Genomic DNA, 23,952 nt, shown 5'->3' on the forward strand with positions numbered 1-23,952 from the left:
TATAGTAAAGGAAAATGAGTGTGTAAGTGGTGGTCCTAAGGAAAAACATTTATAAGAACCATGGAGTAGCCTGGATAGGGAGATCATCCAATGCAAAACCTTTAACGAGTTTAAAGCTAAATTTGTTTGATCAAGACATAGAGACAGGACCCCACAAGCCCACTTCCTGTATCCTGCAATGAGATGATTACAAACCCACACTGTTTAGTAGTTTTTAGCTTGATGGCAGCCAGTAGAATAGCAGTAAACCATGTAGCTTTTTGTTTAATACAGTCTTGCAATTAGTGTCAGAAAATTGTGATCATACCAAATATTAATTGAAGTAGTTAATTTTTCTCCATGACATCATGACAATCAATTCAATTTGTTTACATATTTTTATGGTGGCTGTGGAGATTTAGATGAGCTACCAAGATAGTATCAGTTCTCTAAACACACCAAACATTTTTTTTTCTTCTAATTATCCTTTTAATTTTGTATTCAGGTAATAGGACCATATGCCCAAGAGTCAGTGAGTGGACCCTGATCTTTATTTTTTCTGTGTGTGTGTGTGTGTGTGTGTGTGTGTGTGTGCGTGCAGGATTCAGCAGTAGAGGTCTCAGCAGGGAAAACTGTCACCAGCCAACCTACTATGTCTTCTGCTACACAACCCTCCGAACCTACCCAGCAGACTCCCTCATCCTCTGACCTTCATCCTACCACGACCTCCTTCCCTCCTACCACCATTACCGATGATCCTGCTGCTCCTTCTTCACCTCCCCCTCCTCCAACCATTACTACTACTACTACTGCCCCTACTAAAACCACTACTACCACTACCACTACTACTACTACTACTACTGCTGCTGCCACTACTACTACTACTACTACTGATACTACTACCACTACTATTGAGGTGAACCTTGAATTAACTCATCCTTTCTGTGCTTTTTGTGAATGACACTCTCTCTCTCTCTCTCTCTCTCTTTTCTGCCTATGGACTTGCAGCAACCTCTGTCTATCCGTATAAACAGCCCCACATGTAAACCTGTACTAAGCCTCCTGGACATGTCCATTTTAAACTGCTTTAGTTTGCCTTGTTTGAGCCAGATAAAAAAGCTTCTCACCACTGTCCACTTGATTGAGTCGTTGATGGAGCTTCACCTCACTACCAATGCTATAATTATTAAGTTCGTATCACACTGCTATTGTCAGCTTCATGTGAAACTAAAAACATCCCTAACTGTCAGCTTTGTGTGAATTTAAATTAGGTGATATAAGCTTGAACTAGGCCAAAAGTATGCCCTGCCTCTGCACACTTCACGTTTTAATTTTATGCATACATATGTGTTTATGTGTGCCCAGCCCGTTCTAGTGTGTATAGAACATATATTCAGTTTTGCCTCAAGTGATTCAGGTTCTATAAATGATTAAAATACACCAGGGATGCATTAGAGATTAATAAATAACCCTGATAGATTGAGAAAGGTTGGAAAACATTAGGACTGAAATGGTGGAGAAGATGGACACTAGAAAAGTGCCGACCAGAACAAACCACACTAGCAGCAAGGCATCACTTGAGGCCAAAGGATTTACCAGCAAGAATTTTTCATTTTGTGTTTGTGTGTATGCCACTTTTAAACATTTCATTATTTTTTACAGTATGAAATTGTTTATGATCACATGCTGTAGCTTACAATGTTCTTCTATGGGGAAGAATTGCAGGCTAACAAATTCCCCACATCTCACTGAAAATTGAACACACTAAGCTATCTTGCATCCTTACCTCCTATAAGCTCTCATAAGATAGGACTCATCCTATTAATACTTCTTGTTTTCTAATGAAGCCAGCTTTATCTGCACAACTCTCTAAGCAGCTAGAAGTCAGACACAAAGTAAACTCTTCAAGGTTATTTTTTAGCATCACTGCCATGTGATTTTACTTAACTTGTCTTGACTTTGTCTTATGCCTCAATAACCTATGTACTTTCTGCATGAAACCATCCAGTATCTGTAAATTATTTTCATTTTTATTAGTTAAGTTTCAATTCCTACTTATTTTTTAAACATTCAGCTATTCTCTATTCAACTATTCAATTTATAATCTTTCTGAATCTCCACTTGCTATTCCTACCAGTGAATACCGACCTTACTTGCTTTTCTTTCCACACTTCTTGGCTCCTATTTAATTTTTATATCTCCGCATTAGAAGAGTTGCAGGCAGTAACATAGCTCTGGTCATTGAGTGAACATTTGCTATGGTTCCTGCAGCTTGACAGAAATTGCCATAAGTGTATTATGAGGGTCATTTTGCTTCTTTATGTGTGGGTGTGGGTGGGAATGTATATACTACTATTATTCACTTTTGCTTCCAATGCACTTCATTTTATGTGTGAATGAGTTTGGCACCATTTTCATGGTTTTGTCCCATGTGCACTTTATTGGTTTGTGACAGTGGCATTATTTAAAAGCTTCATAATGCATCTGTGTGTTTCTGTACCACCTTTGCAACGTGTATTTGGCGCTTTATTTCCTCAAGGTCATTTGAAATGAAAACAATTGTGTTGTGCTCAGCTTTATTAGCTTAGAATAATTTTTACTTTACCTTGACATCCTTGATGAAAGTCACTTCTTGATGTGTGTTTTATAATCAAATTTATGCTTGGATAAAATATAATTAGGTAATTTTTTCAAGGGAGATGTCCCTTTTAACATTAATGATTTTTTTACAGCATTTTTTTTATATTATTATTATTATTAGTAGTAGTAGTTGTAGTATCATTATTATTATTATTATCAATAGTAGTAGTAGTAGTGTAGTAGTAGTAGTAGTAGAAGTAGTAGCAGTAGTAGTAGTAGTAGTAGTAGTAGTAGTAGTAGTAGTAGTAGTAGTAGTAGTAGTAGTAGTAGTAGTAGACTTGCAGTATACTGATTTCTGAGGAACAATATGCAGCCCCACCCTTGGGGTGTCGTAAGTCAACTCTTCATAAGCTTCATGAAGCTACACTGTTGGTTGTTTAGTAAAGTGGGTGTGATGGATTCAAATTGGTGACGACATCTCTCTCTCTCTCTTTGTCCATTCATCTTAAGACTAGGTGTGGAAGGACTTCATACATTTGACACCATGAATTGAGTCTTGAGAGACTTGCCCACCTCAACCTTCTCTCTTGAGAGAGAGAGAGAGAGAGAGAGAGAGAGAGAGAGAGAGAGAGAGAGAGAGAGAGAGAGAGAGAGAGAGAGAGAGAGAGAGAGAGAGAGAGAGAGAGAGAGAGAGAGAGAACTGTAACATTTCCTCTTTCCATGATTTTTTGTCGGTCAGTACACTCCAAGAAAGATAACACTCATGTCTTGTCCCTCCCATTGGGCAGAGCTTAGTGTCGCTACTCAGAAAATAGAGTATAAAGTAGTAATAGTATAGTAGTAGTAGTAGAAGTAATAGTTGTAGTGGTATTAGCACTGTTGTACTGATATTGTGAGTAAAGGAGTTTATAAATAAGCCTTTGCATAATGGAATACCATGTTGGGAGGGTTGGCTGTTGTAATAATACTTTGATATAAAATGATAAAATTAACTTGGAGGGTAATATATTGCTATTGGTATGGGAGGGGAAGTGTTGTGTTTATTGAATTTCATCATACACACATACGCACACATGCATATGTACACACACACACAGGCACACATTCATCATTACACACACAAACATGCTTCAAGAATATATTCATAAGCCTCACCTTCACAGTTTCTGGGTTCCATCACCTCTTACATTACACTACTTCATCTTACATCTTACCTTTTCTTGTCTCTCTCTCCTTCCCTTACCTTTTTCTCACTCTACCTGCGTGCGTGTTAAGGAGAGTGAGGGGGGCCCACCACCCTCCATGGAGGATGTGCCTGATTTTCCACCACCCAGCCTCGAAGAGACCACCATGGAGCCCCTCCCGCCTCCCCCTTCAGCCCAGGAGGAGGTGGAAAAGGAGGAGGAGAAGGCTGAGGCACAGCAGGTGACAATGCGCTGTTGGTGGCGGAGAAGTGGTGGTGTTGTGTAGTCACCCGTGCTCATTCGTGATAGTGTTGTGTTGGCTTGAAGGCACTTGTGATGTTCTTAGGAATGCTATCTAGTCTTACCCATGCATGTAGAAAGAAAGCAAGGGGAAACATAATAGACTACATCATTACAGAATCGTTGTGTGAATGATTTTAATGAGAAGGATCATATTGCTATGTAGCATTTCTATAGTACAGTATACATATTACTAGATGATATAGGTTGGAAAGCAGAAAAACATGATGATTATGGTATGGTGTGGGAACCAGCCACTGTAGAGGCAATAATGAATGGGATTGATGATTTAAGGGGTACCAGGGAAGGAAGGAAATGAAAGACTAGCAGTAGATGGTAGTTCAAAAGGGTGAAAAGGTTGTAGATTAATGATGTAAAGGAAGTTGACAGATGGTAGATGAAAGGAGGATAGGAAGCCAGCTGCAGAATAAAGTTCAATAGTAAGATTAATGGCAGAGGAAGGGTGGAATGTTTAGGAGACTGACAACAGAAGGGTAGGCAGGGGAAGGAATAAAAGGAAGAAAACAGGATAACTGACTGATCACATGTTGAAGGGGATAAGATTGGTATGAGGTATGAGGCTAGAGTATTGGTAATTATTTTGCTAAAGTAATATAGAGATAGGATTATCATAGGAGCAGAGGAAGAGGGGAGTGGGGCATCAAGAGGCAAGAAATAAACAGAAAGAAGGAGGATAATTGACTGTCATTAGCTGTTGGCAAATTAGGAGGATCAAAATTTGTACACTTATGAGAGTGAAGAGATTTACACCTGTCTAGAGGAGAGGGAGATGCAGGACTTTACCATACCTACTTGTATATATATTTTTTTTTTCATCTTGTATGTGCTCCAAAATTATGTTTAATCACCATGAGATGTTTTAGGGAAATGACAGAAAAAATGACTTAAAACAGCTTGCTATAGAGATGGAGAATTATGTACATACTAGGAATACAAAAAGTTAGATACAGGTAGGAATGTAAGCAAGTGTATAAAAGTATCCCTCCTGTGCACCCTTCACCTTGCCTCTACATCCATTGTGCATTAGACATAGCATTTCAGTGTTGGAGTTAAGTGTTGAGCTTTGTTGATACACTTTTAATCTAGTGCTTACTTAAATAGGTGTCACATATGTAATCTGGCCAAGAGTGTTGTTCGCTTTTGCTGCACACTGGTAAAGTAGCGGGGTTAGCTCACCTTAACAAAATTTTTCTGGTGATATACATGTTGCCTCGCCACTTGCTTACAGGTACCAAAATTGACTGGCTGTTGAAATTTTGCCAGACCAACTAACTTTACAGAATTCGTAAACACTGGTTTGATTATTAGTATTACTATTATTACTATCATTATTATTATTATTATTATTATTATTATTATTATTATTATTATTATTATTATTATTATTATTATTATTATTATTATTATTATTATTATTATTATGTGTACTGTGGGAGAGAAATAGAAGTTTGCCCTCCTCATCAGAGTGGCGTTTAGCTGCGTGGCTGGTCGGTGGTTAGGGTTAAGTAGCTACAGTCACATATGTGGTAACTTTTTCATGATTATATCACCATGATCGTTTCTGATCACAATTGGCTAAGTGATGAACAGTTTTTGGTGTCGTTGATGAGGAGAAGAAATGTTATGGGTGTAAAATGTCTCAATATTAATGTGCATATTTCAGTCTGTATTGTATACAAAATGATCATGAATTGCCATTGCAAAATGTATGTGTATATTATGATGTATAGCTGCATCATCTGAAGTGTGTAAACGTCATGGAAGAGTTGCCTGATGTGTTGTGTAATGTCCACTAAATCACATGCTGGGGTTGGCTCTTTGCCTTTTTGCATTAACTTTAACAGCAAAACAAGAATTGATGCAGTAAAGAGAGATGAATAAATCCAATTGCACAAATTACAATTTGCTTCCTTCTGCACAAAAGAAAATAATTTTGTTTTAAAGCATGGAGTTCATATTTCAATGACTAGATGATACATAGTCATAAATATTGATACATTACATAATTTACCTCCCACTTCAATACTTAAAATACAAGAGGAAATGGGAGGAGAAATTTGCTATTCAATTTGGTATTATATGGTGAACCCTTGTCAATCATGGAGCTTTCACTCCTACAAAACACACTGGTCAGTGTAGTTGTTGCCCAAGTTAAATCTGTGAGGACTGACAAAAATTAGCTCACAGGAACCTGAGATAAAGTTACAAGGTCAGATATGAACCCAGTATTTTTCTTGGTAAATGCTAACCCCCAGTTTCTTCATACCCATAATTTTTTATGCAAATATTTATTAAGTGAAAGTCATCAATTGGTTGCATCACCTGTTGGTGGATTGACTCACAGAGATTGCTGCTCAAAGTAATACATTGCCACAGTCATGCAATAATTTATATAATTTTAATGACAGACTTGTTGAAAGTAAAGGAAAAGTATGCAGATTATAAAATCAGTGTGACTGATATGTATCATTCAGTGGCATAAATATTTGTGGTAATTATAATTATATGATTATTATAATCATGATAATTACAGTATTACAATTATATTAACAATTATTGTTATTGTTTATCATTATTATTATTATTATTATTATTATTATTATTATTATTATTATTATTATTATTAATATAGGTCATTCAAATCTACACAGTTCTCATCTGAGTATTTTCACATTTATGCTTTATACTATATTAATAACTACCCTCATAAGAACATAATTATTATGTATCTCGTTACTAAGTACTATGCCACTTGCATATTCACCTTCTTGCTTGAAATAATCAGAGGCTGCAGAGGTGGCGCCATGGGGGCCCAGCGTTGCCATTATTTTGACATTTTAATGTTGCCATGATATCCACCAGCAAGCCAGTCACATTTGGTTTTACAATGCATATACTTATGAGATGGAATTTCATGCAGTAGCAGAATTTTGGGAGGCTTGGTTTATAATATCTGTAGTTATACTTTACTATCTGCAAGACATTTTATAAGCCTGCATTCCATATTAGCTCATTGGCTGAAACTGTAATATAGTAGCTGATTTATTATTTCATCAATCAATCTTACTTAATCATCCTGGTCCATGACTAATACATTCCAGTTACTGAGTTGCAGTGTTTGACTGATGTTAATTTAATTTGAATTTTAAAAACAGTAACATTTTATTCCTAGTGAGATCCAAATTAGCTATCAGGAGTGAATCTAATACAAAGTCTTTGGTTTAGCTATCTGTTTCTTATCAAAATAAATGATTGATAAAATAGATAAATATAGGTAAACAATGTATGTACATACATGCAAAAAAATATTAAATTCAGAGAATCTTGTAGTGAGTCACTTGTCAGTTTTTATTTTCATATTTTTAAGTGCATATATCTTCAATTTGAGTCTAGTCTTTACAGAGAACAGAAGTGAGAGTATGAATGAAATTAAATGGATGTACAGAGATACTGCAAGTGAAAGTCTAAAGGGTGTTTGTGTATGTGTGTGTGTGAAAGAGAAGGAGCTAGAGTCTTAACTGTTCATCCTCCTTACTCTCCAGAGTGCAGCAGGAAGGAAGGCGGCATCCCATAAGAGTAGGACAGCAGTGTCGGTGGGGGCGGGTGAGCAGCAGCAGCAGCAGCAGCAGAGGGTTCCCGCTGAAGGAGGAGGTAGCGGAGGGGAGAGTGATGGTAAGTGCAGCAGTAGCAGGGAACATTGCCGCGGTGTCTCGCTCCGACTCGTAGCCTAGCGCGCATCACCTCACGAGAAGCCGCTCACCAATCAGTGTTTAGTTCATGCGTTTGTTTGGTCCGTTTGATTCATTGTTGTTTGTGCCACGACATTCCTTAATGCATGAGATGGAAAAGAAAAAGAACCTGCAATCAAACTTGTTCATATGTTATTTTCATTGACGTTCATATTAAATCAACTCAGTATCTTACATGATAATAATTTTAATCATATGCGATATTTCCATTTCTTCCCTTTCACTTAACCAAACTAAATTTCGTAAATTGATATAGTACATAGTTGGAGAAGGAGAAAACAGAAATACAGTATGTTTTTCAACTACCATCATAGCAAAGTACTGAAATATGAACCAGTATTAAAAACTATGATAAACATTTATATACACACTTTTGATGGATAGAATAAGAAGATACAGGAATTATAAAGGACATCACTGTTTTGTCTTTTCCATTTGTTGTTCAAATATGAAGTTCCAAGCGATGCTTTTTTCACGGGAGATATGGTCAACAATTATGCAGAGGGAGATACGTTGCAGGAATCTATTTTGTTTCACCGCAAATTCATTCTACTTAAAGAGCTGTGCTTGACTTACTTGGTCCATGATTAATGAAAGTGTACTCCAACTCAGTTACTGTCAATACTGATATTTTCATAAACACTACGGAGAAAAGCAGCGGCATTTTGAGGTGAATTGCTCGCCCGGGGAACTCCTCGCGACCCGCCCTGCCCCACCCCATCCTGTCTTGCCCATGTCGCTTTGTAGAATGTAGTAGTTATTATTATTATCATCATTATTATTATTATTATTATTATTGTTATTATCATTATTATTATTATTATTATTATTATTATTATTATTATTATTATTATTATTATTATTGAGTTAACCCATCCAGTATTTGAACCGTCTGTATGGCATCTACCACTGCCTTGCCTGTGTGGGGGTGCTGTGCTGGTGGCTTGAATACTGGATGGGTTGACTCGAAATTCAAGTATGGCCATTATTGTTATTACTGTTATTATTATTATTAGTTGTTGTTATTATTATTATTATTATTATTATTATTATTATTATTATTATTATTAGTTGTTGTTATTATTATTATTATTATCATTATTATTATTATTATTATTATTATTAGCTATTATTAATATTTTATTATTATCATTATTATAATTAACTTTTTATTATTAGTTATTATTGCCATTATTAATATTATTATTATATACCTTAGTGGATGACTTTGACATGACATTCAGAACTATTTATTATTATTATTATTATTATTATTATTATTATTATTACTATTATTATTATTATTATTATTATTATTATTATTATTATTATTATTATTATTATTATTGTTATTATTATTATTATTATTATTATTATTATTATTATTATTAATACTTTTTATTATTATTATTAATATTATTATTAATATTATTGTTATTAATATTATTATTATTATTATTATTATTATTGATATATTATTATTATTACTATTAATATTATCATCAGTATTATTAGAGGATATTCCTTTTTGCACAAATATTGCAATCTATCAAGTACAGTAATGCCATGAACTAATTTTCTTAAAAATTTTAGGGGAGTATCAGCACATTTTGCACTTTATTAGTGTAATATGTATTTGCTTATGAATGCACTTAGCTGCACATTATCATGTATTGTTATTGCATGTGTGTGTGTGTGTGTGTGTGTGTGTGTGTGTGTGTGTGTGTGTGTGTGTGTGTGTGTGTGTGTGTGTGTGTGTGTGTGTGTGTGTGTGTGCACATATGCATGTTTGCATGCAATGAATGCCTGCCTCTTGCTGACTGGAAGAATTTGTGAATCATCGACTTTCATTGGTGGTCAGAGCCAGTAATATCTTATATAGTAGGTCTGCTGTAGTGAGTCCCGTCCTGTGCCTGGACTGCTGGAGAAGAGCTGTCCTTTGATTGGTCTGCTGGAGTGAGTCTTATTGTACTGAATGCTGTCCTGTGATTGGTCTTCTTTAATGAATATTGTCTGGTTATTAGTTTGCTGTAGTGAATCCTGTCCTGTGATTGATTTACTGTAGTGAGTCCTGTCCTGTTATTGGTGGGCCGGGGCGTGTTAGGTCCTCGCGCAGCGCGTTGTCGGAGCGAACACTGTCATTGCCGCATAGTTGCGTCACGCCGTGCCCTGCAATGCCTTGGGCCGGCTGTCACCTGAGCCTGTGCCCCCAGAGAGGGAGTGTTGATGTGGCCCTGGACCCCCAGGCCTCGGTGTGGCGCAGATCGTCGTCACGGCCGCCACTCCACTGGTGGAGTCTCGAGAGCCACGTGCTGACGAGGACTCGCGTGCTGAGGCTGACCAGGATGAGGACGGCCATCAACATCCTGAGGCAGAGCGGGCCCACTCCGAGTGTGAGGGCGAGGCGCTCATCCTCGATGAGGAGGGGCGTCCGCCCCCACCACCGCCCGCCCCCGAAGGTCCCATGGAGATGCGAATGGAACCGTGTGGAGCAGAAGGCGGAGGAAGGGACCTCGGGGGCGGCGAGGAGCGGTCTCCATCACCCAAGTCCCCAAGTCCCAGTGATGGCCCACCAGACCTCGACCCTGAGAAGCTCAAGACACTGGAGCGTATTAAGGAGTCCATTGCCTAAGACGGGACCCTGCCTCGCCCTTCCCCGTCCCTGCCTACAGACCTAAAAGGGCAGCTCGCTAAACGTCCTTCTTCTCAAACACATTAAACTGCATGTCAAATTCTAGGAGGCGTGGACTGGCGAGGACAGGGAGGGATCCTGCTGCTGCCTTGACACACTGCACAGATGAAGGCACACCACTACCCCTCACTGCCTGCCACAACCATCTCGTTGTGCTGTACTGTGCCACTTGTGGTGCAGGACATGGTCAAGAGGCCTTGGGAACTCACCACTGCCCCAGGTCGACCCACGGGTGCTCCTTTCAATAGGCTCGGGCAGGAGTCAACACAGTTTCCAAGGATAGGAAGGGAGTTGAACAGAAACACAGCGGACGCATTCCCCTCCCCCAGGCACACGTTCTCCTGAACTGCTTACCACCAAGCCAGGAGTGAGTTGGAGGAGGAAGTGTCAAAGCAGATGCAGGAGAGGGGAAGGGTCAGTGCTGTGTTCTCTTTGCCATACATTCAGGTTTTGCACACTCAATTATGTGTGGGTGTGGGTGTTTGGGCCCCCCCCCCCCCTCTCTCTCTTTCTCTCTCCCTCTCTGTCTCTCTCACACTCTTGCTCTCACTCTCTCTCAAAATGACCACAGCTCATGCATGATCTTTCTTTTTTCATCCCTTTGAAACTTGTGCCTCAGTGCTCATTATGTTTGTGTGAGTGTGTGTGTGTGTGTGTGTGTGTGTGTGTGTGTGTGTGTGTGTGCGCGCGTTCGTGTGTGCATGTGTGCGTGTGTATGATCATTCTTCAAGAGAGCAAAAATTGACCTTTCAAATTATTTGCATTCTTTTTCACATTTAATTCCCTCTATATGGGGCATACAAAAACGCATAAGGCGGTACAAAAATACTTGCAAAATATTCCTTGTTTGTGTCAGAGAGAGAGAGAGAGAGAGAGAGAGAGAGAGATTTACATAGATTTACCTAGAAAATCAGACCACACAGACCCCATGGTCCAGACTAGGTGATCTGTCCTTAAACCTAAGTGATTCTACATTAATCAGATGGCTCCAAAACTTTGTATTTCTACTCTAGTTAATATTGAGTTGAAGGAAGTGTCGGTCGAGCTTGTTTTTAAAGGAGTCAATCGTGTTACACTGGACCACTGAAGGTGGGAGCTTATTCCATTCTCGCACTACAACGTTGGTGAAAAAAAATTTGATGCAGTCTGAATTTACTTATCTACATTTAAGTTTTGTGCCATTATTTGCAGTGTCATCGATCATAAGCAATTTTGATTTGTTCACATTCGTAAATCCATTAAGTATTTTAAAACATTTGATCAGTTTTCCTCGGAGGTGATGTTTCTCAAGAGAGAACATGTTAAGGGTGGAAAGACTCATTGTCAGGTTTGTTGCGCAAGGAAGGGATCATTTTTGTTGCCCGACATTGAACACCTAATTTATGAATGTCCTTTGCATGGTGGGGAGACCAAAACTGTACCGCATATTCTAAGTGGAGTCTGACTAAACTATTGTAGAGCAGAAGTATTATTTTATTTTTTAACAAAAAGTTTCTTTTAATGAAGCCCAACATTCTGTTCACTTTATTTGCTGCATCGATGCATTGCTGTGAGAATTTGAGGTTTGACACGATTTTGACACCCAGGTCCTTGACGCATTGATTGTTTTTGAGTTTGACGCCACGCATTTCGTAATCGAACTTCTTATTTTTTGTTCCAACTTGAAGGACCTGGCACTTGTCTACATTAAAGGGCATCTCCCATCTATCAGACCAAGCTGAAATTTTATGCAAATCCTCTTGGAGGCTTTGTCTGTCTTCGTCAGTGAGAACCGAGTTACCAATCTTTGTGTCGTCTGCAAATTTGCTAGTGAGATTATTGATTCCAACATCCACATCGTTGATGTAAATAATGAAGAGCACTGGGCCAAGAACCGAGCCCTGAGGGACGCCGCTAGTGGCAACTAGGTGCCCACTCTGAGTTAAATCCATCGATCACCACTCTTTGTTGTCTGTTGCTCAACCAATTCGCGATCCATTGGTGTACTTGACCATCAATACCTAGGTGCTTTAATTTATAAAGTAATTTATGATGTGGAACTTTATCAAACGCTTTCTGGAAATCAAGATAGACTACGTCCAGTGATTTGGTTACGTCATAAACTGAGATGTCGTTATAAAAGGTCAATAGATTTGATAGGCAGGATCTTTTGTTACGAAAGCCATGTTGTGAATCCCCAATTAATGAGTGGCTTTCAAGGTAACTCAAAATTTTGTCTCTACTTATGCTCTTAAGTAGCTTACCTACAACTGAAGTAAGACTAATGGGCCTGTAGTAATTACCCAGTATTTTTTGGTCACCTTTCTTAAAATTCAGAGAGAGAGAGAGAGAGAGAGAGAGAGAGAGAGAGAATCTGAGGTGAATACATGATGTGTGTGTGTGTGTGTGTGTGTGTGTGTGTGTGTAATTCACCTCTTGGTCTACTGCGGGTCTCTCTCGAGACAGCCGGCCGTTCCCCTACGGAGAAGCACAGTGCTTATTGTACCAATCTTTGGGTAGGACTGAGACCACTCACACACAACACACTGCGACAACGAGGTCACAACTCCTTGCTTTACATCGTGTACCTACTCACTGCTAGGTGAACAGGGGTTATGTACGTGAAAGAATATAAACCCAACTTATTTTCACCTGGCCGGGGAATCGAACCCCGGTCCTTCTGGTTGTGAGGCAGACACTCTATCCACTGAGCTACCGGGCCGTGTGTGTGTGTGTGTGTGTGTGTGTGTGTGTGTGTGCCATAATCATCATCGTCATCGCCTTCGTCGTCGTTGTTGTTGTCATCATTGTTGTTGTTGATGGTGGTAGTAACTCATTCAGGTTAGTTAAAATCTCTCTCTCTCTCTCTCTCTCTCTCTCTCTCTCTCTCTCTCTCTCTCTCTCTCTCTCTCTCTCTCTCTTTTTTTCAATTGATTTTTCTGTTGTTTAAGAATATGTTTTACAGGTAGTTGATTCAAACTAAGGTCTTCCTCCTCTTCCTCCTCCTGGTGTAACTTCAATAATATATTTGGAGAGAGAGAGAGAGAGAGAGAGAGAGAGAGAGAGAGAGAGAGAGAGAGAGAGAGAGAGAGAGAGAGAGAGAGAGAGAGAGATCAAATAGGCACTATTGTCACAATGTGTGTGTGTGTGTGTGTATTTACCTAGGTAAATACACACACACACACACACGTGTGTGTGTGTGTGTGTGTAGCAATGAGGACACTTGTGTCAACAGAGAGAGAGAGAGAGAGAGAGAGAGAGAGAGAGATCATACTCAGGCACTGCATAAGTGACTCCCCACTACCCATAAGCCCTCTTGCAGTGGACAGCCTCACCTAGAACCAAGTTAAAAAGCAGGATGGAAGCAACGCACACATCATCTAGTCAAGAGACGAAGAGTTGAAGGCCAAAAGTGGTCATTAAATATCCACTGTAAAACTCAACAGTGGTGTGTAGCATAATGATTGTTCTTTTTATTGTTGTGTCTCAGTTTATATCATTATTGTTATTATTGCTATCATTATCATTATTATTATTACTGTCATTAATATGTTTTGATGGTTGTGGTGGCCAGACTTACCTTACTGTGGTAACTCTCTAGTCATTTCTTGCATAAATTGAGCCTTCTCTTCCCTCTTGTTAACTACATGTAGATTATACTCTAGCATATTAATTATGTGGCCTTTTATAAAAGTGGGAAATACACACACACAGACACACACACACACACACACACACACACATACACACACATGGAGTTGATAAATGTTGAAAGAAATACAGAACAGAAATTGACCAATGTGTTAAGGATTCTAAAATGTTGCAACAAGTTGATATTAGAAATACTTTTTTTTATATATATGGACGTGAAAAAAATTCCTGTTATTGCTGTTCGTGCGTAGGTCTCCTAACACTATTATTTTTATTTGTACAGCTAAATTAGAATGGCTGAGGGCTATAAAAAAACAATAGCTAAAGGCCACTAAAAAAAATTAATATGTAGATTGGTTGATCGGTCAGTTGGTTGGATGTGTGTGTTCGTGTTAGCTTATACATAGTTCAAGCAGTCCTCCTCCTCCTCCTCCTCCTCCTCCACCTTTACTTCCTCCTCCTCCTCCTTTTAGAGGCGAAAATGACAATATTAGAAAAATATATACCTTCATTACAAAACAAAAAAATCTAAAAAAATTGTTGATATTGTGAAATTACCGTGCAAAGTTTTTTCGAGACTTTACTCTAGTTAAATAAAGGGATGTATATAATATAACAAAAAATATTATAAATATTGTTTTCACGAGTTTACCCAACGCGCGCACACACACACACACACACACACACACACACACACTTAAAGGTAAACATTCTGTATAGTCATTTTACTGGACTATATAAAAGAAATATACAGTCAGTAATGATAATTTAAAATCTAGCCTGTGATGGACACTAATAAAAAATTGTAATATGTCTGAGAAGAAACTGCTCCAGAATTTACTGGACTGAAAATGATCTCTTGATAGGTGGTAAAAAAAAAAAGTACTCCTGGATACATGTTAATTTACTATTGAAATTAAACAAACGAAGAAAGAGAAAAAAGTGTTACATATGAGAAAAAAAGAAATGCAGATTGTCAAATGTTTCAGGTTGTAATTTTTTTCTTACCAAGGCATCAGGACACAAAAATGAACTGATGGAGAGTACACACACACACACACACACACACACACACACACACACACACACACACACACACACACACACACACGAGGCAGCTCACTGGGTATCGTATCTTGTGTATGCATGTGTCCGTTCGTAGTACAAGGTCGCTGCTGCTTTGAGAGAGACGGAAGCCCCATGAGAAAATGCACAGTAGGAACAGACTCGCAGCGCTCTCTGCCGATAAACACGATGAACCTAAACAGCATTATTATGGTTACTGTTATTAGTAAATGATCTAGATTAGATTGTTAAGATGAAACAAATGGTTTTGGGTATTAGCTTATGCTATGTATTATTACTGTTGAGAAATAATAACTGGTTATAAACTTGTTGTTAGACTAATTTCAGAGTCAGTCCATTTTACTATTCATCTGAGTGTGTTTAGGGCTGTAAATTATCTTAGAAAGTAGTAATTGTTTTATTTATTTGTTTTATATATTAATTATTTGATCTTTTAAGCTTTTGATAAACTTTTGTTTCTTTTCTATTTTAATATACTGAGGGGCCTTAAATGTTTGTTGTGAGTAATTTGAAGGTGTGTGTTTTTGTGGTGATTATAATCATATTATTTTTTTAGGTTACTCAGATATTTTATAAATAAGCATTGTTTTAACTGATGTGTTCAAAACTATAATAATGGCAAGTTGGTATGGCGAGTCTGTTGTGTTTCTGTTTTTCTCAAGGGGCATCTTATTGCAGAGGTTGGAATCTTGAAACGACCTGACTATAACATGTTCTATAAGTGTCCATGCTAGAAGTGTAGGAAAAAAATGGAAGATATTGTTGTTTCTTAAGTTTTGAAGTGAAATGAAAGTGCTCGTATTATTGTTAAATCAACATTTATCTGATACATTGGAAAAATTGAAGTAGTTTTAGAAATTGTTAGGAAAAGAAGTGTTTGAGTGGTGGGTTAAATTTATCAACAATAATCTATACTGCCATAATATGTATACATTGCGGTAGATCTATCTTAGTGATAACGGGACCAGAAAGAGGATTAGTCGATGTTGTTGAGGTGAAAAAAAGTTAAGAGAAAGTTCAGCAAAAGATTATAAAAAATTGTTACAAATGCAAGCACGTAACAGGAAATCCATGAAAGTGTTATAAAAATGATCTTAGTGAATTAGAAAATTATTACAAAAATATGATCCACAATATAAAATTATTTCCACAATGAGAAAAGTGAAAATAAATGAACAAAAAAAAGATGAAGGATGTTTTGCATCAGAAAAAACAAAAAATTATCCTAAAGCTGGTGTTACACTGCATACATTACTTTTCATTCATATCTTGCTGAGCTCCGAGTATTTGCTGGTGATCAACTGAGCAGCATTGTCACACTCAAGAACCCAACAGTCTGTCAAATATCGAGTATCATCACCTGAGGCAGCCCATAAATATACAAACCACAAAAGTCCCAAGTCCTAGACATTGCCCATACCCACCTATCAACTTATGAATGTAGTTTTAAGGAAGTCCATTTTCTATTAATGAAAAGAGGAACTTTTGGGAAGGCTCTAAAGAAATACAGTGGTTTGCTAGCGACCATTTGTTTTTCTTCACATCTGACCACTTTGCCGGTAATTCAACGAACTGCTCAGTTCAGGTGGGGAGCACAAGTCGGTCATGAAATTGACCAGTCAGTCACCCAGCAAATGCTTGGTGCCCGGCAATCAAAGAGCGAAGAAAAGTTCAGAGTGTTGCCAGCTTGTTAGATAAAATAAGAAAAAAGGACGGAAGGCTACGATTGATACGTGCATAAAATATGAAGTCAGATTTGTTATGTCCAAATACATTAATGTCCACCTGAGATTTTGTATTATTCACTTCGTATTTTAAAGGTGGCAGACTAAGGTTCAATATAAGAAATAAGGAGGTGTGTTAAATGTCATTGTATTTTGGCAGTAACAGTAATAACAGTGATATACAACAAAATAATAGTGCATTCCTGCCTCATCAGAGAACCAAAACGATCAATCCGAGTGTATAGAAAGAACATTAACTGCCTGAAAAAAAAATGCTCTGATAATTGCAATGTGCTGGATTCTTTTTCCCATTCTTCTTCTCTGGATTCCATATTAACGTAACTTCCTTTTCTAAGAATGTTCAAATACATGTTTAGCATGGAGATGTTTTATGTATTGTTTGTGTGTACGAGTCTGTATCACAATGTTGTGTGTGTGTGTGTGTGTGTGTGTGTGTGTGTTTGAGTGTGTGCACCAAAGCGTTAGCTGAGGTTATGGGGTGACCTTAAAACACGAAACAGTATAGTATGAATCAATCTTGTAAATGACTCATATTATCAGTGAATACTATTATGTGAAGCACTTAAAATAAAGTATTATACATCTAGTGCCCTCTTGTATAATAAATTTACTTAGATTTGTCATTGCAATCTAGGTTGAGATTGGTTATTATACCTTATTTATTCATTTATCTTTATTTATATTTATTTATTATTTCCATCAGTCATCAGTCCTTTATGTGTGGGAATAGCAATTAAAGCCACAGAAGTCAAACGGTGTTAGTAACGCAACTGTTGCATAATGTATCTCAGAATTTGTCATTCATTACGTAAATCTATGCATATAAAACATAAGCAACAGTGTCACTCGAGGCACCGTTCATAAGGTAATATTTGGAATAGTTTATCACTGTATAGATTATATGAAGGTCACTTACCTATGGACAGAGAATGTATTAATGTGGTTCATGAGAGGGTGTCCATTTCTATGCATAAGGACCTGTCGTCTCTCTGGATTCCTGCAGCGTTTTTTATGAAAAGAATTAAAGAAAGATATAATTATGTTTTTGTACAGGAATCATTTCACCTCAGAATGCATCGGTATAGTCCTTAATTTCAGCGTTACTTACTGAATGTGTTCCATACCTATGTCAAACTCATTTATCAATACTATATTCTGTCACATTTGGAAGATAAAATTCAAACATAAGAATGGAGACCAAGGTGATTTGTTAGGACTCAGTCAGTGGTAAGCTTATAAATAATTATTAAATGAAAACATGAATGGAATAGCAGCTTCCAGGTTGCGAGACACAACTACATTTCATTCTCGTACATTTCAGTTCTGGTTACAAAAGTCACTCCATAGTAAAGTGGTTGACCTACCTTCCTGCAGTTTGTTATATAAGAAAGTTTCCTTTTGCGACTGTCCGTGCGATGTAAGATTTTACTTTTTTCCCAGCTGTAGTGTTCACCTCTGTATCTGTGTTACCTGTTGAATCATTTATCCAATTTACTCATTCACTCAGGGCCCAAGTTGTATGTCGGATCATGATTCATCTTGTTTCGTACCTGTCTCGCTTGTCCTTTACACAAATATGTCCACCTTTGTCTGGAATCACAGGTATACTTACTGAGCATTGCCTTGTAATTGGTTGCTTTGGATTATTGTGCCTCTTAATGCATTTCCATCCTACATATTTTTTTTCTTGTCAGTAGATGTGCAATGGCTGAACCGAAAAAAGAATATTGATGAATTTTCTTAAATGTTGCAATGTTTTTTTTTTTTTTTGTGAGCGTGCTCGTAAAGAATGCACCTTCAAATCTACTAAATGTACCATAATAATTCTTTTTTTCTCAGTAGATGGCGCTGCTTTCTTTTTTATTTGTGTGTATGTGAAAAGATGGTTTCATGTACAAACTCATACAACTTTGTTCTCTGTAAACTATTTGTTTTCATCCATTTTTAGGATTCATTTTTCATAATGAAGGAGTGCATCAAGACACTTTCTTTAGTGCTTTGATCATTTTCTTGTTGAGTGGTTCTCATAATAATAATAATATAATAATAATAATGATAATAGCGTATTTTAAACCCGCAGGTACAAGAAGGATGTCACAGTTTCTTAGTTCCAGCAGTTATTTTATTCTCCAGATTAGATAGAATCTCTCTCTCTCTCTCTCTCTCTCTCTCTCTCTCTCTCTCCATTGCTTTATTTGATAATGATCCTCCTCCTCCTCCTCTTCTTCCTCTTCCCTTCCTCCTCCTTTGCAATACCTGTCATTGTATTTTTGTTTTAGTTTTCATCCAGTGTGTGTGTGTGTGTGTGTGTGTGTGTGTGTGTGTGTGTGTGTGTCTCCTTATGTTACAACCATTGATTTATATATACATGTATGTATGTATGTGCATATTTGTATATATATGTATGTATGTACATATGCTCTTGAGTATAATATGTCAGTGTGTGTGTGTGTTCAGACAAAGTATTAAAAGTTGGTTTATGTATTGTAACAGTGTGTAAAATTATATCAATTCATTCCTTGAAGCAATAACCACAATTTTCCATTATTATTATTATTATTATTATTATTATTATTATTATCATCATCAATGTGTTTGGGTGAAAGGAAAATGCAGAACCTTTTAAGGAACGAGGATCACAAAAAGGAAGAAAGTGAAAGAAAGGGAAAACGTCAGGTCGCCTGGTGCAGTTTGGTCGGTGGCGAGACCATTATCGTGTACAGTCTGTGTTAAAATATAAATAAAATAGAGGCCATAGTTCCTTCCTTCCTTGTGTCTTTTATTGCGCCTCCTAACGTGTGTATCCAACCCATTTCCTCCCCTTTATCATCCTTGTTTATATCGCCCTTCTTTTTCATTCCACTTACATCTTAACGTGCATTGGTTAGCGTCCCTGACTATGATTCTGCGGGCCCTGAATTCGAATCCCGGTCAGGGCAGTCGTCATGCAGCCCACCAAGGTGTTGATCCCTTCGGGATGGTCGATAAATAGTTACCCGGGGAAGGTGAACTGTGGTAGCCCAGATGTCACACTGGCCCTGGAAAATTATGATGATAAGGTGGAAGTGGACGAATGAAAGGGGAATAGAAGGAAGTGGAGGAGTGGATGGAAAAAGAAAGGAGGAAAAAAATGTAAAAATAAAAGAGGGAGATGAGAGAAGAATAGAAGGTGAAAGGGTAAATGGAAGGATAAAGGTTCTCGTCACCTCAGGCTTAATGATGAGCTCCGCCGCCACGAAAAAAAGCTGACGACATCCTCTGACGGGCTCACCAGCCCGTGCTCTCCTCTAGGAGGACAAATCAACAACAACAACAACGTGCAACTATAAATTTTTATAGTGCATATTCCCAACTTTACCTGAATTACCTTACTAACATTTCTTAAGTTTCCGTCACTGCCGATTCTATGGGCGAATGCGAGACAACTCATGGTTAATAATCTTCCACTCGTGATGCAATCTGCTATGAGGTATATTCTTTCTCAGCAGGTGTTAACAGCGATAGGGTCACAGGGTCCACGAAGCTTGAGCTGTTCTTTCAGTTATCGTAAATTACCTGTGTTTCTCCGGGGCTTGCAACTATTGTAAATAAAAATGTAGGCTGTTTCGTCAGTTGTGCCAAGACATGGATTCTGCCCACCTCCTATACTCATCTGTTCGTTGGTTGTCAAAGGGCAATGTTCTCGCTCTTGTATGTGAGCTCTTTGATGAATTGCTGGTATTTCTGGCAGCTCAAGGGAAGAAGACAGAGCAGTTGTGAAAGGACATTCGAGAGCCGTTTATAAATGTAGATTAGTCTTGTCTACTTGGCAGACATGTTCGAAGCTTTGAATGGACTCAACCAGCAACTACAGGGCCCAGATACCACCATCATAATGCACACCGATGCCATCAATTAAGGCTTTCCTCGACAAGCTAGCTCTGTGGGAGAGGAAAGTCGAGGGGGGAAATGTCGCTTCCAACTTCTGAATGAGGTCGTCGGTGAAGAACCACTTGCAGAGGAGCTACAACAAGAAAACAATGAACACTTGTCAAGCCTCCAAGAAGAGTTAAGACACTATTTTCATGATATTGATGCAAATGAGAATGTACGGCTGAAACTTGCCTGCAATCCTTTCCGATGCACTGCGGACAATCTTCCTAGCTGATGACATATAAGAGGAATTCTTGGAGCTCATCAACATCACCGCAGCCAAAGAGTGAGTTCCTGCAACCCTTTCCGATGCACTGTGGACAATCTTCCTTATGACATACAAGAGGAATTCTTGGAGCTCATCAACATATCACCGCAGCCAAAGAGGAGTTCCAGGAACAACAGTTCAGTAGTTCTGATTGCTGGGCCAAAATGCTTTCCGCTTTCCCCAAGACCAGCGAATTCGCCCTGAAGGAAGGTTCTCATTCCTTTCTCATCGACTTACTCTGTGAAAGTGGTTTCTCGACTCTCCTGGTAATCAAATCAAAGGCCCGAAACAGGTTGGATGCTGCTGAAGCAGACATTTGATGTGCCTTGAGTCACACAGACCCGCGTATTGATTTGCTTGTATAAAAAAAGCAAATACATTCTTCTCATTAAAATACATGATTAAATCAATTAAATCAGTCCTTGCTAATAAACATTAATAAACATCAAAAAGCATTTTTTGTTATTGCTCTCTGCTGCGATTAATCTTTTAAATATATATATATATATATATATATATATATATATATATATATCTATCTATATATATATATATATATATATATATATATATATTTATATTGTCGTTGAAAATCAGTACGTTTTCAGAAGGCTTATAAAGGTGGGGGTCATGGTAGGTTTGGTACCTACTATTGAAAGAGGTCACGTACTGAAAAAGTTTGGGAAACACTGTGCCCTAGAGTCATGAGAAGATTGGTGCGGTCGGGAGAGATCCTAAAGGCGTGGTTATATGTGAAAAAGTGCAGATTTACAGATCTCGAACATCCAGCAGGGTATTCGCTCACCCCATAAAAGCTCCACATCCAGCTTCAATATCTTATCATCAGCTTCCCGGATGTCACTCTTCATGTATGTCGGTGTACGAACCTGAGCAGTCTCTCCTCTTTTTCATCAATGTATTGAAAATAACTTGAACCAAAGGAGATGGGACTGAACTTGCAACCCTATCAATATACTTCCCCTCCTAAAGTAAATTATAAAGACTAGCTGAGTATATACTTCATGCAATTTGTTATCCTACCTTTAATTATGTAGGAGCTCCCGACCCCCTCCTCGTCTCCACCTTAGAGTAGGATATGCCTACGGATCGGCTATAGAGCTGAAAGCATGGCTATGTACTACACCATGCAGACTCAAAGGCGACAAGTGTTGCAATTAAGTCTATCATGAGGAACTTAATTAGCAACTTGAGAATAGTCTGTCTTTAGTAAATTAAGTCATATCATCGACAAGTGTGTGGGGCAATAAAAATGTGTAGCATGCACTTAATTCATTGCACGCCTTTATCAGATTGATTTGCATATCCTGTTGCGTCAGTGAAAGAAAGTGAGGAATTTGTTAGTATAGGAGTCGAACGTAATAAGACATTAGTGGACAGCAAACACGATGGGAAACTGAACTGTGTAGGTATATTCTCCGACGCTTCCACCTCTCACATCAACTAACATCAACTATTTTCAAAGCCCCAAAAATTGTACCACTCGGGTTCTCATGAGTGTTTTTCCAGGTTCATGGCACAGAAGAAGGATCAAACTATCTAAGGGTCATGAAACTACCCATGGAAATGCCCAAAACTCCTACGAAAGCCTTGTCAAATATGTTCGCTTGGGGGCTGGAGAGAGCGAAGAAAAAAAAAATGTGCGCCCTTCTTTGCACGCGCCAGTTAATTTGCATGCATACTAACCTAGCTGTTGTGTCTGTGAAAAGATTAGAGAAATTTGTTAGTGGGAGTCTTACGTAATAAGACAAGTGGAGACCAAACATTATGGGAAACTAAAGTGGAGAGAGCGAAAACATCTACTTCTCTCTCTAGCACGCGGGAGCTCACGCGCATGTTCTGATATCGACTGGATTCACTTGCCACACGTCGCTGTCACAAAAATACCTTTCCTGAGTTTCCTCTTCGCCATCCTCTGCCATTTCCCGATAATATGGGTGACAGAAAAAGAGGAAATAGCACTTAACTCACTAGGCTTTCATGAGAGCAATCTATACTTAGGGAAAGCTTATCTATCAGCCTATCTATCTACTCTCCATGAGGTCATTGCAGGAACAGGACCCGAGCCTAATTAATCCTTATCAGTGTCCTGACTAATGCAGAACTGCTCAAACATATCATCTGTACTCTTGTCCTGGCATTATGTAAGAGGGAGCGGAGTGCCATGACGCGTAAATAATGTCTTCAGAAATCACGAGCTGAGCACCACTTCGACCCTCCCTCTTGTGCCACCCTCGAGCTCATTCCTCCCTCCAGTCATGATGGCGAGACAGAGGGCCGGGGTCTGTCTCTCAGTGGCCCTGTGGGTGTGGTGTGCCAGTGTTTGTGTCGCTGAGGCCAAGAACAAATATCTAGTGCATCCTGAAAGTCCCAGTGCCACTAGACCGCCCCTCGCCGCCCCTTCCTCTCGTCTTGGTGCCAATGATAATGACACTTCAACACCGTCCCCGCCGCCTCCTTTCCTCACTTCTGTCGAAGGCGTGGACAGGCCGCAGGAGGCGAAGATGGAAGCTCAGAATACCAGTGAGAGGGAGCCACAAGTACGGGAGGCTGCCGGCAAGAGAAATCCAAGTGTTATAGGCGGCCTTCCAATGAACAGAGGCGCCTCGTCGACACCCACGGCAGAGCATTTAAGGGCCGCCACGTCCTTAGCGGGTAACCTGGCGCTGCTCCTTATCTCCGTGATCATTGCCGGGGCTCTGTTCGTCATGGTGGTGTGTTTCATTCACAAGTGGAGGGAGAACATGGGCACGGGGTGAGTAGCAGCATCCTTCCTGTTTGTTTTTGA

The 23,952-nt window shown here is 38.7% G+C and overlaps 2 protein-coding genes across 20 annotated transcripts in view; both read left to right on the plus strand.

Annotated features, from left to right (window-relative positions):
* Positions 1–19,729, plus strand: part of LOC127007085 (protein nervous wreck-like) — a 107,797-nt gene extending 88,068 nt beyond the window's left edge. For 9 of the 19 annotated variants that reach the window (XM_050877637.1, XM_050877645.1, XM_050877644.1 and 6 more), the window contains 4 exons: positions 581–895; positions 3,835–3,984; positions 7,607–7,736; positions 10,060–11,242. In XM_050877637.1, the coding sequence (XP_050733594.1) occupies positions 581–895; positions 3,835–3,984; positions 7,607–7,736; positions 10,060–10,445 (981 nt within the window). In that variant the 3' untranslated portion in view covers positions 10,446–11,242. Of the gene's footprint in view, positions 1–580; positions 896–3,834; positions 3,985–7,606; positions 7,737–10,026; positions 11,243–13,806 lie in introns of those variants that run through there. The other 10 variants (XM_050877647.1, XM_050877652.1, XM_050877651.1 and 7 more) reach the window with 4 other exon arrangements.
* A 3,481-nt stretch (positions 19,730–23,210) lies between these two features.
* Positions 23,211–23,952, plus strand: part of LOC127007088 (uncharacterized) — a 14,453-nt gene continuing 13,711 nt past the window's right edge. Inside the window, exon 1 of the mRNA XM_050877669.1 lies at positions 23,211–23,919. Within this exon, the coding sequence (XP_050733626.1) occupies positions 23,423–23,919 (497 nt within the window). The 5' untranslated portion in view covers positions 23,211–23,422. The remainder of the gene's footprint in view (positions 23,920–23,952) is intronic.

This window comes from Eriocheir sinensis, chromosome 34, assembly GCF_024679095.1.
Source record: "Eriocheir sinensis breed Jianghai 21 chromosome 34, ASM2467909v1, whole genome shotgun sequence".
NCBI lineage: Eukaryota > Metazoa > Arthropoda > Malacostraca > Decapoda > Varunidae > Eriocheir > Eriocheir sinensis.